General features: G+C 44.7%; 1 protein-coding gene across 1 annotated transcript in view; it reads left to right on the top strand.

Moving 5' to 3' along the window:
• The first annotated feature begins 1,732 nt into the window (after nt 1-1,732).
• Nucleotides 1,733-17,747, top strand: part of LOC147628577 (GEM-like protein 1) — a 38,095-nt gene continuing 22,080 nt past the window's right edge. The window contains exons 1-3 of the mRNA XM_086813778.1: nt 1,733-2,324; nt 15,766-15,867; nt 16,159-16,433. Of these exons, the coding sequence (XP_086669904.1) occupies nt 1,991-2,324; nt 15,766-15,867; nt 16,159-16,433 (711 nt within the window). The 5' untranslated portion in view covers nt 1,733-1,990. The remainder of the gene's footprint in view (nt 2,325-15,765; nt 15,868-16,158; nt 16,434-17,747) is intronic.

The raw sequence follows: 17,747 nt of genomic DNA, 5'->3' as shown, positions 1-17,747 counted from the left end.
TGTGAGAGTGTGTAGGGGGAAAGAGTGTGTGTTTGCATTAGTACATGTGCATGTGTGTACATGTGTGTGTATGTGTGTGTGTGTGGAGGGGGGAGAGAGAGAGAGAGAGAGAGAGAGAAACACGCAGAGACAGAGACATGGAAGTCTGTGTGTGAGAGTGTGTAGGGGGAAAGAGTGTGTTTGCATTAGTACATGTGCATGTGTGTAATTGTGTGTGCGTGTGTGTAAGAGAGAGAGAGAGAGAGAGAGAGAGAGAGAGAGAGAGAGAGTTTCAACATTTGAGAGTGTGTGCATGTGTATGTGAGAGAAAGAGGGTGTGCATGTGCATGCATGTGTGTGTGTGTGTGTGAGAGAGAGAGAGAGAGAGAGAGAGAGAGAGAGAGATTACATATAAGATGCATTTATTTGAGAGTGAGCACACCTCACTACTCATCCCTACCATTAAAATTTAATTAATTAAAATTATATATATGTGTATAAATCTATTTAAGTGTGTGTGTGTGTGTGAGAGAGAGAGAGAGAGGGAGAGAGAGAGAGAGTTTCTATGTGAGAGAGTGTGTGTGTGTGCATGAGAGAGAGAGAGAGGCTGAGAATTTCTATGTAGGAGATAGTTTGTGTGGGAGGAGACAGTGTGTGTTTTCATTAGTGTATGTGCAGTGTGTACATGTGTGTGTGTGCGTGTGTGTGTGTGACACAGAGAGAGAGAGAGAGAGAGAGAGAGAGAGAGAGAGAGAGAGAGAATTTCTACGTAGGAGATAGTTTGTGTGGGAGGAGAGTGTGTGCGTTTAGATTAGTGTATGTGCGGTGTGTACATGTGTGTGTGTGTGAGAGAGAGAGAGAGAGAGAGAGAGAGAGAGAGAGAGTATATGCATGCATGTGCTTACATCTACATCTATGTGTAGAATGTGCTTGCGAGAGAGTGAGATGGGGCAGACCCGGAGAGAGAGAGAGAGAGAGAGAGAGAGAGAGAGAGAGAGAGAGAGAGAGAGAGATGTAATGAGGGAGGGTGAAAAGAGAGAGAAAGAGAGTGTGAGAGAGAGAATAAAAGTAGCTTTTAATAAAATATAAATTAAATAGAAAACATATATGTATATGTGTGTATACATATGTGTGTGTGTGTGTTTATTTACATTTATATATACATACATACATACATATGTATGTATGTATATGTATATGTATATATATGTGTGTATACATATGTGTGTGTGTGTGTGTTTAGATGTGTGTATGATATATCTATCTATATATTTAAAAGTGACCACAACTTATCGCCCATCTCCGCACATTAAAATTTAATCAAAATTAATTAAATTATGTCAATGTTTGTATTTATATTTTTAAATACATGTATATATGTATAAGTATATGTGTCTATGTATAGGTTTATGTATCTAAAACATAATATTGTATATACTATATATTTACATGTGTATGTGTGCGTGTGAGAGAGAGAGAGAGAGAGAGTGTGTGTGTGTGAGAGAGAGAGAGAGAGAGAGCGCTTCTATGTGTGGGAGTGTAAGAAGAGAGAGAGAGAGTGTGTGCATGTGTGTGTGAGAGAGAGAGAGAGAGAGAGTAGGTGTGTGCATGTGAGAGAGAGAGAGAGAGTCTCAACATTTGAGAGTGTGTACGTGACAGAGAGAGGGAAAGGGTCATGTGCATGTGCATGTGTGTGTGAGAGAGAGAGATGGTTGTAGAGAGAGAATAGTTCTTTTCTGGAACCTTGGTCGGCGGGGGTGCAATACTAGTTACACTAAAGGACGGTTTTGATGTAGCACACTGATTGGATTCTGCGCGTCGACGTGTGCGCGCGTACGCGTTTCTGACGTCATCATCAGATATTCTCTTTGCCTCTCGGAGCAACACGCAAGAGCTAGAGAGTGGAGGATAAAGCTACAGCGGATCGAGAAGGCCGGAAGTTTCTAACGTTTGCAGAAAGTGTAGGGTTTGCAGTAGGGATTGCAGGTACAGAGTCTCTCCACAGGCGAAGATGAGCTCATCGAATCAGGCGCAGAAGGGGGACAACAGCGTTGCACCTCAGGAGCCTATAGTGTATCCGAGGGTGGACAGCGGCCGCGCGTACGAAACAGGGCGATGGGGCACCTACACCATGGGATCCCCATCCAAGCCTCAAGATCATCCTGAGAATCAGCAAGCGGCGACGTGGGAGCCCCTCCCCGGCCACATCCTTGAACAAGACGAGCAGATCAAGGCCTTCAACCAAACCCCTAGCTCCAGCACTACCGGCCATGAATACCCCCCCGCCACGGCAACAGCAAACCCTTACATAACCACTACCCCTGCCCCAGCCTTCGCCGGAAAAAGTAAGTGCCTTTGCATCCGCTTCAGTGATACCTGTTTTCGATGCTTTCTTTTTTCCTGCACATTATCTGGTATGCCTTCTGAATGGCAAGTATGCCTGTTTTGATGTTTTCTTTTGTCATGAACATGTGTGTACTTTCATTTTCCAATGTAACATTTTGGTCTCTCTAGTCATGATCTTGTGACCTAGGCCAGTTACAAATGTCTCCTCTGCCTGTCGCGTAGGCAAGAAGATTGCCCCAAGCATGGGTTAATGAGTGGCCACAATTAATGCCCTATGCCTTTCAAACACATTATATCCTCTTTTCCCCTCACGATTTTGTTGAGCTTTATATTCTACCCTCACCCCGATGTATCCCCACAATTCCACCTTCCTAAGGGTGTTGTGTAACTAGCCTCATGTCTAGACTCTTGGTGTATAGGCAAGATTTTGTTTGTTGAGTGTTATGTCTATTACAAAAGTTGTAGAGGTCCTTTCAACAAGGAGAGGGAAGGGGGAAGGGGAAGTCATGTGTTTTGCTTTTGTACATGTTGCTTTGTTCTCATGAGAAAGGGCTGATGCAAAGAACAGCAGATCCTTCCTTAGTATCAGAATAAGAAAGGTTGGCATTCGTCCAGCATAAGAAAGAGGATTCACTTTTGAATGCAATAGCAGCGAGAAACGTCTGAAACGAGCTTTGCATGTTTCTAAGAAAGGAGGTAAAATAAGGAACACCGGTATTTAAAAAAAAAAGGTTTTTTATAATTTTCAAGTAGGCTTTTAGCTTTAGACTCGAACATTTAAAGCACTTAACATTGTCATGATTTATAATGAAATCTTAGAGCAGTCAGCAGACATCATATTGTTAAGCAAATCCAAAATCATGATTTTCATTAAAGTTTAAAATCCAAAATGAACCACAATACATTGATGATCATACATAATAGAGTCATATAGACGAGGAAAGAAACTAGTCTACTAGCTAAGCAAGCTACAAAATACCAAAATCCCAAAAAGTGGATTGTAGAACAAATTACAATGATCAATCCAAAAAAAAGTATGAAGCTTGAGTCACGACTCTCAAGCTTCGCTAGGCTCCTCACTCCTCGGGCTCATCACTATCATCATCATCACTGGTACTACTCACTCCCATCATGTCCACATGGCAGATAAATTTTATTAAAAAAAAAACTTTTTTTGCAACAGGTGGGAATTTTTTCGAAAGTCTACGTTTTTTAATCATAGAAACGTTTCTTATTTTTAGAAATGTTATGTACGTTTCTAACTCAAAGAAACATGCTTCTTTCGTATGCAATTTTATTGATTGTGTCAATTATCTTGTAAAACATGGGAGACACCTTTGTGATCGCTTAGGAATTCTTAGCTGAATGATTTGGCCAACTTTAACATCCTAGAATTTTATAGATAGATATCTTAGGCCATTTAGAAAGGTAGGCACTTCAACCAACTTCTCAAAAAAAAAAAGAGTAGATCTTATGTAGTCACAGTTTGGGAGGTGGCATGGTCTTCCTGTGGAGGTATTACAACTTGTGGTTGCAAAGCGGGCACAGTACCAACAAGGGCTTGGGGGGATTAGAACTTGTGATCTGAATGAGTGCACAGAGAGCGGAAGCAAACAAGCACTAGAGTGTGCTGAGAGAGTGCAAGAGAGAGAGATATGAAGCAACTATGTTGAATATACTGAAGTGATACAGTCCCAAGCAAGAGACATGAAGAGTCTCATAAGTGAGGGAGCAAAAAGAAAGACTAGACTATAAGAAAAGTGGGAGGCCAGCCCACCTATTTATAGGTAAGAGGGGCTGGCCGACTGGACATGAGAACTTGGCCGACTCGACATGGGTCTGCTGGCCAATTGGGAAAAAGATACCCGACATGGGAAAAATCCCATAAAAATGTACAAAAATAGGGTGGCTAGCCCACAACCAAGGGCCATGAAATGGGACCAAAAGGGGACACCAAATATGAGTAGAAATTGAGTATGAATGAGCTAACACCCCCTCTCAGCACTAGATGCTGAACAGAGGTGTAACAGAAGCAGAGGGAGGAGGAGGCAGAGGAAGGAGAAGCTCACCATCCCCCCTGAAGATGTAGGAGTCTTGTTCTCACATCACGGCTCACAACAACTTTGCCGGCATGCTGATAATAAAGACGATATGCCTTGGACACAGTGTTGTATCCGAGAAAAGTCATGCGCTGAGACTTCAAGTCCAACTTGGAGTGATGCTCCTTAGGCACATGTACATACGCTAAACAACCAAATACCCGGAAATGAACAACAGAGGGATTCTCACAATGGAAAGACTCATATGGAGTTTTATCTAGAAGAGTAGCAGTGGGAGACCTATTCTGAATGTAGACCGCAGTAGATGAAACCGGCCTCTGATAGAAAACCAGAGTGCGGTAGACTAGCAGTCACCCGTCCACTTGTAGTCTAGATGTGAAAAGAACACAGATTGGAGCTAGAGCGCCCAAATCTGAAAACACAGCGACACCTGTTGGCCCCAAAGCTTGGCGCCCCTTGCGGTATTTCTTTATTCAATTATAATAAAATGAATGGCTGAGTACAACACAAAGATCAGCCAAGAGTTTACACCTGTAAGTCCAATCTGACGGCCCACAAATCCTTCTCAGCACAGAGGATCTATGCACACAGATCTGTGTCTTCAAACAACACACTGTGCCTCCCTCTGATCAGCCAAGATCACTAAGCAGGCCAGCCATGGGCATACATCTGGCATAACTCAAGTGCATGATACATCTTCTCGGCTCAAACATACATGTGCTGTCCAATCTCTGTCTCAACCCTTGTCAATCTGCCATACCCCTCCTCTCACAAGGGGCCAGATAACACATATCTGCAACAGACATCAAGCAGTAGAAAGAGAGATAGACGAACAGAAACAAGGCTTACCAAGTTCAGCTCGTGAAACAGTACTGGAGAAAGCAACAGCACCAATTTGTACTTGCAGGCACTTGTATCCACAACCCTGCTTCACACATGTGCTTGTACTTGCCTGTATCCTCCTCCTGATGTTCACTCTTATGCTGTCCTTGAAAGTACAGATCTGAAAATCAGCACTGTACCCGTCTGTACCACCTCGGGATACGTGCCAGGAGTTGAACTTGCACACACAGTCCACTGTCCACTCTTGTACCTGCCTGAATCTGAGTACACAGACCTGTCCAGCACCTGTTAACGCCGCCTACAGCAGTTGTACTTGCTGTACCTGACTGTCCGTACACTGTACGGCAGTCGTACAGTAAGGTACAGGCTGTGTACTTGCTGGTACAGCCTGTACAGGGCCTGTGCGCAGAGTATCCAGCAGAGATAACACAGTGCTTGCAGCAGGTTTCAGCAGCCGCCTGTACTTGCACTGTACGGACTGCACACGTGGGAAGTGCAACTGTTCATGCAGAAGAAAAACAGCAGCAGTACACAGAAAACAGCAGCCGCCTTCCTTCTCTTGTGCTTTTCCACGCTTGTGAATCCCTTTTGCTCCACGACTCCCCAAAAGTGAAGAGAGAGAGAGAGAGGGAAGAGAGAGAAACTCTCCAAAAGTGGCCCTCTTCCCAAAATTAATCCCTAGGGCCCCAAACTTTAATAAGTTCCCTAGGGCCACTAAGGCCTAGGGGCAAACTTTAATAAACATTAAAGTTTAATGTTTCTAGTTCCCCCCTTCACACCTAGGGATGTCCACACATCTTAAACTCTGTCCGGGCACCCCCCATGTGAATCATAAAATATTCTGACTCTGCAACCACCATGCCCACACTTGTACTGTTCCATTTTCACAGGGCCATGACATACCCCCCTCTTGAAAAATGGCAAGCGTCCTCGATTGCATTCTGGTGATGCATCAAAATATCCCAAGTGAAATATACAATATGGCAAGATCAGCGTCCCAATCTCTCTAAGCCGTACACATGTATCATCATTCACTGCAAACCAATGGCATAGTAATAGTCCAAGTTGTATACCACTGTGAACCATACATATCCACAAAAATCTCCATGTGACTAGTACATATATATCATAGAAGTCCCATAAACAGATGTACTGTCAGCCTCAGTACCTTCGGGTGAGATAAAATCTGCACCAAGCGACCTCTAGATGTCATCTGAGCCTATCTGTATCAAGGGAGTGGAGGTGCTACCCCCCCTCTTGAGCATCAGGTAATGCTCCAGACCCATACTCTGCTGAACCTGAATGAGCCACAATAAGAGTCGGCTCTAACTCAAAGGCATCGAGATAAAGCTGCAAAACCTGAGGTGAATCTGTTAAGTCACCTTCCTCCATCCACTTCGCATCCATCGGTGAATAGTTCTTGAACTTCACAAGATAGCGACGGGAAACTTTACCTCGTACCTTTCTTTCTTTATGTGCCAGTATCTGCTCTGGAATCAGAACCTCATTAAGTTCCTCAACTTCCGGCTGAGCCTCATCTGATACATCCTCAGGCACATCCCCACGGAAAGGTCTAAGAAGACTCACGTGAAAAGCATTGTGAATCCTCCAGTGATCTGGTAACTTCAAACGATAGGTTACCTCACCAATCTTTTCCAAAACCTGAAAAGGCCCATAATATCGCATGCTCAACTTAGGGAATAAGCGCTCTTTACCCTTCATCTTCTTGAGTCTAGCCTTTTCAAAGCGCAAAAGAACCCAATCACCCAATGCAAACTGTAAATCACGTCTGTGACGGTCTGCGGCTTTCTTTTGCTTCTGCTGAGTTTTCTGGAGGGCCAACTTAACTCTCCGATAAGCTTCATCCAAGCTCTCCACATACTGATCAGCCTCAAAGATCTTATCCTTTGTATGCAAAATGGGTGGTACTTTCTTCCCTCCTACAATCTCAAAAGGCGCCTTGCCTGTCGAGCTATGTACAGTGTTGTTATATACAAACTCCACCAAAGGAAGATACTTTTCCTATTGTTGCTTGTGCTCTGACACATAACACTTGAGAAGATCCAACACTGTAGAGTTAGCCTCTTCTGACTGACCATCTGTCTGTGGATGAAATGACGATGAAAACTTGAGAGCTGTACCCATGTTATCGAACAACCCTCTCCAAAACAAACTCGTCATCCGTGGATCACGGTCACTAATGATAGACGTAGGCAAGCCATGATACTTGAAGATGTTCGCCATGAACAACTTCACCATATGATCCACTTTAATTGTCTTCCTCACGGGAATGAAATGAGCCTGCTTACTGAACCTGCATATGATAGTCCAGATGCCATCATTTCCCGTTTGTGTCCGTGGAAGATCAAATACAAAATCCATGGCAATGCTCTCCCAAGGTCTATCCGGAATAGGTAAAGGCTGTAATAATCCTGGTGTCTTCTGACGGTCAAACTTTACCTTCTGACATACGATGCATTGCCTCACAAAGGCATCAACATCTCTTCTCAAGGTTGGCCAATAAAAGAAAGTCTCCACTGCTTTGACCGTGGCGTCAATACCTCTATGACCTGCATACGGTGGAGCATGACTTTCAATCATAACCTTGAGTCGCAATGGCCTGGTAACACATAGTCTGCCATGCATCAATAAAAACCCATCTCTGAGAGTGTAATGCTCATGCCGCTGACCCTCAGACATCTGATCATACAACCTTTCAAAATTCTCATCATGGGCATACTGCTCTTTCATTTCATCAAGCTCATGATGATAAGCAAGTGAAACTGCAGAGACCTGTGGCTTGCGTGACAAAGCATCTGCCACTACATTCTTTTGGCCTTCCACATGCACAATCTGGAAGTGAAACATTGACAAAAAGTTTGCCCAACGCATATGCTTCTCTGAAAGCTTAGTCTGCGTGAGGAAATATCGCAAGGTCTGATGATCTGTCTGCACAGTGAAATCAGCCCCAAGCAAGTAGTGTTTCCAAGTAGAAAGAGCGTGAATTACAGCCAACATCTCTTTCTCATACACCTGCAAATGCTTCTCAGCATCTTGCAAAACTCTACTCTCATAGGCTATAACATGTCCCTCTTGCATGAGAACTGCACCAATGCTACTTCCACATGCATCACACTGGACAACAAAAGCCTTTCGGAGGTCCGGTAACACCAATACTGGGTCCGAAGTAAGCTTTTCTTTGAGCTTTTTGAATGCTGTAATTTCCCGATCAGCCCATCTAAACGGAGTTGCTTTCTTCGTCAGAGCATGAAGAGGCGAAGCAATTTCAGCAAAGTGCCGTATGTAACGCCTGTAATAGGAACACAATCCTAGAAAGCTGCGTACATCATGCACGGTCCTCAAAGCTGGCCAATTAAGTATTGCTTCCACCTTTGCTGGATCCATACGGACTCCATGACCAGACACAATATGCCCCAAGAAATGTATCTCCTGCAAGAAAAACTCACTCTTCTTGCCATTAACCACCAATCTATGGTTTCTGAGTTTCTGTAAACACAATGGCCAAATGCCTTCTATGCTCTTTCTCAGTTCGTGAATGCACAATCATATCATCAAAGAATGTGCCCACAAACTCTCTATGAGGCCTGAAAATCCTGTCCATCATTCTGTTAAATGTGGCAGGCGCATTTGTCAAACCAAAGGGCATAACCAAGAACTCATACAACCCAAACGTGGTTCGGAATGCTGTCTTATGCACATCCTCGGGTCTAATGCGTATCTGATGATACCCGCTTTTCAAGTCAATACGACGAAAAACTGTGGAGCCCTGTAAGCGGTCCAAGATGTCATCGATCCTCGGTATGGGGAATCGATTCTTGATGGTATTCTTATTCAGCGCCCTGTAATCTATACACATGCGCCAAGAACCATCCTTCTTCTGCACTAAGAGCACAGGTGAGCAAAAGGGTGATGAGCTAGGCTGAATCAACCCCTTATTTAGAAGCTCCTGCACCTGACTCATAATCTCTTCCTGTTGGGCTGCACTAACACGGTACGACGGTCTATTCGGTGGAGTACTACCAGGAATCAGATCTATGGCATGATCTTCTGGCCTCTCAGGAGGTAATTCTCCTGGCAATGACTCGGAAAAACAGTCTTGAAACCCACTTAAGAAATCAGCCCTGTTCTTATCTAACATTGACAAATTAGACTTAGACTCATCATCTTGTGCATCCTTTACATAAATCAAGTACGCGGAAAGATGCTTTTTCATTACTGATGAAATCGCCGAAGCGGATACAATAGGAACAGATTTCCCTTTGAGTTTTACATCCAATACATGCTCTTTCCCTCTATGAGTCAGAGTAATTTTCCTATTGTAAGTATCCACCACCGCATGTACCCTGTGGCACCATGGCATCCCCAACAAAACATCACAGCCATCCAAAGGCATGATGAAGAACTCTTCGCTGTCCACATAACCCTGCAAATGAAGCCGAAGCTTCCCAATGATAGGAGTAACGGGTTCTGCATACCCTGGACAAGCCATATTAGCCTCATGTAACGGCCCCATCTCCTCTGCGCGAATCCCCAATCGGCCAACCAAATCTGGTGAAATGAAGTTGGCTCTAGCACCTGTGTCAAAGAAGATCAAAGCATTCTGATCTCTCACTTTGCCCCATGCCCTGCACAACTCTGTAGCTTCACCACCTAGCTGCTCCCCCACAAGATCAGGAACTAAGCCTGCAGAAGGCTTTGGTTTCTTTGGCTTGGGCTCTCCTTTATTGTCAGGATCCTTTTGGGACTTTCTTTTGGGACAATTGAATGACATATGCCCCTCTTCAGTACAGTAAAAACACTTTTGAGCATCTCTCAAAGCCTGTCTTTCCTCAGAAGTCCTCTTGGGCATTGGCAACTTCTTATACTTTGTCTCTGAAGACCCTTTAGCATCACGAGAAGCATGCCCAAATTTTTCAACTTTCTTGCTCAATTTCTTACTGCCTTTAAATCCAGATGAACCACCCGTGAGTAACGCATTAGCTGTCATAGCATTTTCAATCATCTGTGACATGTTCGTTACTCGTCTTTATACAATAATCTCGTACCTCCTTGGGCAGCCCACAACAATATTTCTCAACCTGCTCAGATAATGGCACTGCACGATAAGAAGTCACTGGGAGTAGAGCTTCCCAAAACTTCTTGTTATAATCCTCCAAACTATCACACTTTGAAGCATCCAGCTTGTGCCATGCGGTCATAACATCCACCTCAAATGTAGATGTGAGCCATACGGAAGAGAAAACCTGTTTGAATTGGACCCATGTGGTGGGTGCTATGCCCTGCAAAAGAAGAGTAGACCACCACTGCAAAGCATTGCCCTTGAGAAAAGTGGCAGCTTTCCTCACCTTAGAGGACTCTGTGTAATTCCCACCAGAAAAAGCAGCATCAAACTGCTGTAAAAAGGTAAGTGCCTTCAATTTATCCTTGGCCCCACTGAAAGTGTCAAACTTCACTGCAGCTCCCCCTTCCTTGTAATCCTTCGCCTTTCCCATAGGCGTTAGATTATCATATGGTAGTGGTTTCGCAAGATTGCTGCCCCCAACATTCATACCCATCATTGGGTCAACATTTCCCATTCCCATGCCAGGCATACCATACATTCCAGCCATGTTTCCAAACATTCCATTATGCATACTTGGCTGCATACTACCAAACATATTGCCTTGCATCCCAGGTTGCATGCCTGCAAACATATTTCCAGCCATACCGGACTGCATACCACCATACATATTCCCTTGCATGCCAGGCTGAAAATTGGCTTCAAAAGGCCCATACATACCCATGCCTCCCTGAGGATAACCCCCAGTCATGGATTGAACACCGAGCCACCACCAAAATAACCTGGATGCATGTTCTGCTGAGGAATAGGTGGCTGTCCATAGAAGGAACTCTGAGAGTTTGCACCATAAGCATGCTGCATATTCGGAAACTGGCCAAAAGATGGTTCCTGTGGGATGGCACCACTATGACCCTATGGAAGATTCTTCGAGCGAACCTCCTTCTTCTTTTCCTGGGGCTCTGTGCGAGATCTCATAAATTCAGCAAATCTCTCGCTCTGAGTGAGCTGCGTAAAAGTATCCATAACACTAGCCAAGCGATCTTTGAACCGAGCATCATCATCCTCTTTACCATGCACATCTTCTGGCTGTGTTACATCCTCATAAGGCTCAACATCTGCAGCCTGTTCTCCTGCAAAAATATCCTCGGATACATCTCTTTCAGGAGAAGTCTCTTGCTCTTCTTCTTCATGATAAAAGTACTCATCCTCTGTATCAGACATGTTTGCTGAATTTTCAGCGATGGCTTTCTTCAAAGCAACCACGAGCTCACCTCCTTCAGAAAGTTGATGATTGGTCCCGGGGACGGAACCTTGAAACCGGCCTCTGATAGAAAACCAGAGTGCGGTAGACTAGCAGTCACCCGTCCACTTGTAGTCTAGATGTGAAAAGAACACAGATTGGAGCTAGAGCGCCCAAATCTGAAAACACAGCGACACCTGTTGGCCCCAAAGCTTGGCGCTCTTTGCGGTATTTCTTTATTCAATTATAATAAAATGAATGGCTGAGTACAACACAAAGATCAGCCAAGAGTTTACACCTGTAAGTCCAATCTGACGGCCCACAAATCCTTCTCAGCACAGAGGATCTATGCACACAGATCTGTGTCTTCAAACAACACACTGTGCCTCCCTCTGATCAGCCAAGATCACTAAGCAGGCCAGCCATGGGCATACATCTGGCATAACTCAAGTGCATGATACATCTTCTCGGCTCAAACATACATGTGCTGTCCAATCTCTGTCTCAACCCTTGTCAATCTGCCATACCCCTCCTCTCACAAGGGGCCAGATAACACATATCTGCAACAGACATCAAGCAGTAGAAAGAGAGATAGATGAACAGAAACAAGGCTTACCAAGTTCAGCTCGTGAAACAGTACTGGAGAAAGCAACAGCACCAATTTGTACTTGCAGGCACTTGTATCCACAACCCTGCTTCACACATGTGCTTGTACTTGCCTGTATCCTCCTCCTGATGTTCACTCTTATGCTGTCCTTGAAAGTACAGATCTGAAAATCAGCACTGTACCCGTCTGTACCACCTCGGGATACGTGCCAGGAGTTGAACTTGCACACACAGTCCACTGTCCACTCTTGTACCTGCCTGAATCTGAGTACACAGACCTGTCCAGCACCTGTTAACGCCGCCTACAGCAGTTGTACTTGCTGTACCTGACTGTCCGTACACTGTACGGCAGTCGTACAGTAAGGTACAGGCTGTGTACTTGCTGGTACAGCCTGTACAGGGCCTGTGCGCAGAGTATCCAGCAGAGATAACACAGTGCTTGCAGCAGGTTTCAGCAGCCGCCTGTACTTGCACTGTACGGACTGCACACGTGGGAAGTGCAACTGTTCATGCAGAAGAAAAACAGCAGCAGTACACAGAAAACAGCAGCCGCCTTCCTTCTCTTGTGCTTTTCCACGCTTGTGAATCCCTTTTGCTCCACGACTCCCCAAAAGTGAAGAGAGAGAGAGGGAAGAGAGAGAAACTCTCCAAAAGTGGCCCTCTTCCCAAAATTAATCCCTAGGGCCCCAAACTTTAATAAGTTCCCTAGGGCCACTAAGGCCTAGGGGCAAACTTTAATAAACATTAAAGTTTAATGTTTCTAGTTCCCCCCCTTCACACCTAGGGATGTCCACACATCTTAAACTCTGTCCGGGCACCCCCCATGTGAATCATAAAATATTCTGACTCTGCAACCACCATGCCCACACTTGTACTGTTCCATTTTCACAGGGCCATGACAGTAGAAGCCGCCTCAGCCCAGAAACTTTGAGGAAATGAAGAATGCTCAAGCATAGCACGGGCCATCTCCATAGTGGTCATTTTCTTCCTCTCTGCAGCTCCATTCTATGATGGAGTATATGCTGTAGTAAGCTGTCTCCGAATGCCATGAGCCTTGCAATATTGCTGAAACTCCTTGGATGTAAACTCACCTCCTCTCTCTTGGTCCTGAGAGCCTTGACCAAGGAACCGGTCTCTTTTTTCTCCTCAACCCTCCAATCACAAAAGTGCTCCTCATCCTTGGACTTAAGAAAGAAGACCCAAGTATATCTAGAGAAGTCATCCGCCATCACGAGCATGTACAACGACTTACTCAAAGACGTGGTACTCGTAGGACCGCATAAGTTTGCATGAACAAGAGCAAGTGATGTCAAAGATCTGTGTCGCCTCCTTCGGAAAAGCGGCCTTGTAAACAAGAGGAACAAATAGAAGATGGAGCCTTGATGGTCGGTAAACCCTCAACCAACCCATCCTTAGAAGCTCGTTGTAGAAGCTGATAGCTCAAATGCCCAAACCGAGCATGCCAAAGAGCCGAAGAAGAACCAGAAGAAAGCAAAGAGGTCAACTTGTACAAACCACTATCTTGGACTCCCTGAGCCAAGATGCTACTAGTCTCCTTATCACGAATGGTAATCTCATAACGAGAGTAGATCACCTCTGCACCCTGAGCTGTAAGAGCACTCACTGACAAAAGGTTAAATGCCAAATCTGGAATGAACAGGATGAGGAGAAGAAACAAGAGACTGAAAATAAGCATCAAACCTCTCTGAAAGCTTGGAGAGAAGCCGGATAGCCATATCCTCTGTAGAGATATCCTTGCCACAAACAGCAAGCTTGTCCCGGAGATCTTTCATCTTCGAGATGAAAGCAGATAAAGATGGAAAGGCAGAAATTGACAAGTTCATAAGCTGCTTTTCCAAAGCCAAAATCCGTCCCAGAGACTTAATCTCATAAAGATCTGCAAATGCCTTCCAAAATTCATGTGCAGCGTTCGTTGTACGCACATGAGAGAGAACAGAATCCTGATAGTTCAACTTCAGAAAAGAGAAAACATGACGATCATTTGCTTGCCAAATATCAATCTGTGCCACGCAAGGCTGATTTCACCTTCACCTTCACCTTCCACAAAGTGTGGTTGGAGCCATCCAACTTTACAGGCTCAGAGAACATATGAAGTGTAGTTGGGGCAGCCATTACAAGAGCTTGGGCTCAATCTCAGAAAAATTCATAATCTCGGAAGGAGTGTCCACCACAGGTACCAGAAGCCACCAATCCTCAACTCAGAACACCAAAAAACTGCAAGAGCCACGTGTGGGGAAGAAAACGCAGCAAGATAGATGCTGCAGCCCTGAAAAGGAGCAGCCGACAGGTGAAGAAGGGAATCTCAGAGATCAAACCAGTGAGGGAAGACCTGATTCTGTAGTGGAGAGGCGCCGGAAGAAGCCAGCCGACCAGCAGCAGAACTGAGAAGAAAAGCAGATGTTAAGGTGCTGAAAACTGAGGCAGATTTGGGGCAGAAAGTTAACGCTGACTGGGGCAGTAGATTAACGCTGAACCAGGAGCGACGATACCATGATTGAGTGCACAGAGCGGAAGCAAACAAGCACTAGGGTGCTGAGAAAGAGTGCAAGAGAGAAAGAGAGAGAGATGAAGCAACTATGCTGAATATACTGAAGTGATACAGTCCCAAGCAAGAGGCATGAAGAGTCTCATAAGTGAGGGAGCAAAAAGAAAGGCTAGACTATAAGAAAAGTGGGAGGCCATCCCACCTATTTATAGGTAAGAGGGGCTGGCCGACTGGACATGGGTCTGCTGGCTGATTGGGAAAAAGGTACCCGACATGGGAAAAATCCCAGAAAAATGTACAAAAACAGGGTGGCCAACCCACAACCAAGGGCCATGAAAAGGGACCAAAAGGGGACACCAAATATGAGCAGAAACTGGGGATGAATGTGCTAACATGATCCCCCCCTCCCGGAGTCTCAAGCCCTTACTGTTGGGCTATGCATTGGTTACATTCAACCAACTTTTAATACCCCAAGTAATTTGTCTTTTTGGCTGCGTAGATCTGAGCTCTATCTTGAGCTGTGCAAAGGTTCTTTCAAGCGAATACCATTGCTTGTCCTGAAAGTCAAAGGCTTCTGTTCTGCAATCTTGACATTCGATGGAGCTCTAGGCTAATATCTATACATGAGCATAAATGAGCTCAGCTTGGTAGGTGTATGCTTTGGTGCTACTATACACAGATTTATAATTTTGCAATCTGTCTACCTCTGAGTGACATATGCAGGAAGCATATCTCTTAGTGTGACGAGTCGACAGATTCTTGATGTTGGGATGAAGTCATGTTTTGTATTGAATACCTTGCGCCAAAAGTGATGGGATCACATCAATAATATTATTTGTGGTAGAGTAAGTAATTTTCACAAACAATGGAGCTAGACATAATAGTCTTGGGTAGAAGAAACATGTGTGTATACATTAGCTAGCTTCAGAGCATTCTCATGCCGGTGGTTAACAAAGACGTGTCTTAGCTAGCTTCAGAGCATTCATTGTGGCACTGACCACTGTCAGCATAATTAGTGATACAAAGTATTATGCGGCCTGATTTCTTGTTTGACATCTATTCATAAAGTTTCTCTTGACATGTTGGTTTTTGACGCTGGTTCCAGGCCCTATGGATATCATATCTGACTACCTTGGCAAGTGGAGGCAAAAGTTTGAGGAAGTTGCAAAGAAAGCAGAAGAGGCTGCTGGAAATGTTTGGCAACATCGTAATAGCCTTGACTCTTTCTAGGTTCTTTCTAGTGTGATGCAGTTTTTATGAATAGCATGACACATTGCATTACTTTTTGGGAGAAAACTTGTAGCTATGTCAGATGCTATTTTTGTCTCTTTTGGCTATGGTGAGACCTTGCAGTTCATCGTTGATTTATTCTGTTTGGCGGTTAAAACTGGTCCAAATATGGCGGGAGAAAACTTGTAGTTATGTCAGATGCAATTTTTGTCTTTTTTGGCTGATGGTGAAACCTTGCAGTTCATCGTTGATTTATTCTGTTTGGCAGTTAAAACCGGTCCAAACATGGCGGACACAGCTTGGGGAAAGTTAAGCCAGGGAACAAAACTACTAACAGAAGGCGGCTTTGATAAAATTTTCAGACAGACATTTGACTCTCTTCCAGATGAGCAGCTGCGCAAGTCTTATGCTTGCTATCTCTCTACATCATCCGGCCCCGTTGCCGGTACACTGTACATATCTACGAAGAAGGTTGCGTTTTGCAGTGACCGGCCACTATCTTACCAACCTAGTCCTGAACAAACAGCTTGGAGTTACTATAAGGTAGGATACTTTTTTGTTTTCTTCATCTTTTGTGAAAAGGAAGGTTGCTTATTAATGAGATGTTTACATGCATTTTATATCACCATTAAAGTAATAAATAGTTCCTTAGGTAATCCAACTTTTTTACAAACATTTCAATCCAGAAAGCTACACAGGACTTATGATTGCTCTTTCCACATCATTTGGTGAAGTGGCTAGTACTAATAAAGTGATTAAATGAAAGTGTAAGGCTTGAGAGAGAGAGAAAGAAAGAAAGAAAGAAAGAAAGTATGTAAGGCTTGAGAGAGAGAGAGAGAGAGAGAGAGAGAGAGAGAGAGATTAAGCATCTACAAAAGACCCAATGGGCCCGTGAGACCAAAATGATTCAATAACGTCCATGGTATATCTCATCATGGAATCGAAAATAAAATAGAACAAATCAAAGCTCTCACTGGTGTGATAGCGCTCCCACAGCGCGGGTCTGGATCCTCACCTTCCATGACCACATATGGCATATTGACCCTAGCTGCGGCATATGATATTCCCTCTCGCTTCCTCTCTGACTTTTGGAAGTGGCTGTGGGACAGTCTCTGGCAGCTTGCACACAAGGGCCTCGTAGTAGGCACTTAGCCAGCCATAAGTGGATCGCCGGTGTCTGATAATGGCATTTTGTCCAGCCCTAAAAAGGGGATTTTATCTGGACTTTTCTGAATTTATTCGATTTTCCCTCTTTTTGGTGTCTTTGCTGCTGGCCGACAGCCTTTAGCCTGGCCGACCAGCAGTCCCACTGACTATATATAGCTTTGCTTCATCACTTCACCATTGTACCACTTCTTGACCATATCAGGTACCATCTGCTGCTGCTGTTGCCGCTGCCGGCGCATACACTATACCTGCTTTATCATCATCGCTTGGCAGCCCCAGCACGTCAGCGTTTACTACTGGCCACACCTTGGGACAGCAGCCCACTCTGCTACAAGCCACACCTTGGGACAGCCCAGCAGCTCTCTCTGCTACATAGAGCACTCCATCACTTCATATCTGCTCATGGGACAGCAGCCCTCTCTGCTACGGTAGATTATATCAGCGTTTTACATCTTGCTACACTTTGGGACGGCAGCCCTCTCTCTGCTTCGTCACACCATTGGGACGGCAGCCCACTCTCTGCTTATCTTCACCATCCACACCACTCGGGACGGCAGCCCTCTTTGCTCTTCACTGCCAGTAAGGTACGCAGCACCCTTGTTACCAGAGCCTGCACCCTTCAGGTATGCAGCACCCTTGTCACTAGAGCTTGCACCCTTCAGGTCTTGCAGCACCCTTGTCACCAGAGCT

Source organism: Cibotium barometz, chromosome 19 (assembly GCF_041138505.1).
Source record: "Cibotium barometz isolate CiBa-2024 chromosome 19, ASM4113850v1, whole genome shotgun sequence".
Lineage (NCBI taxonomy): Eukaryota > Viridiplantae > Streptophyta > Polypodiopsida > Cyatheales > Cibotiaceae > Cibotium > Cibotium barometz.
Note: the sequence above shows the minus strand (reverse complement) of the source record. Positions and strands in the feature narration are given on the sequence as shown.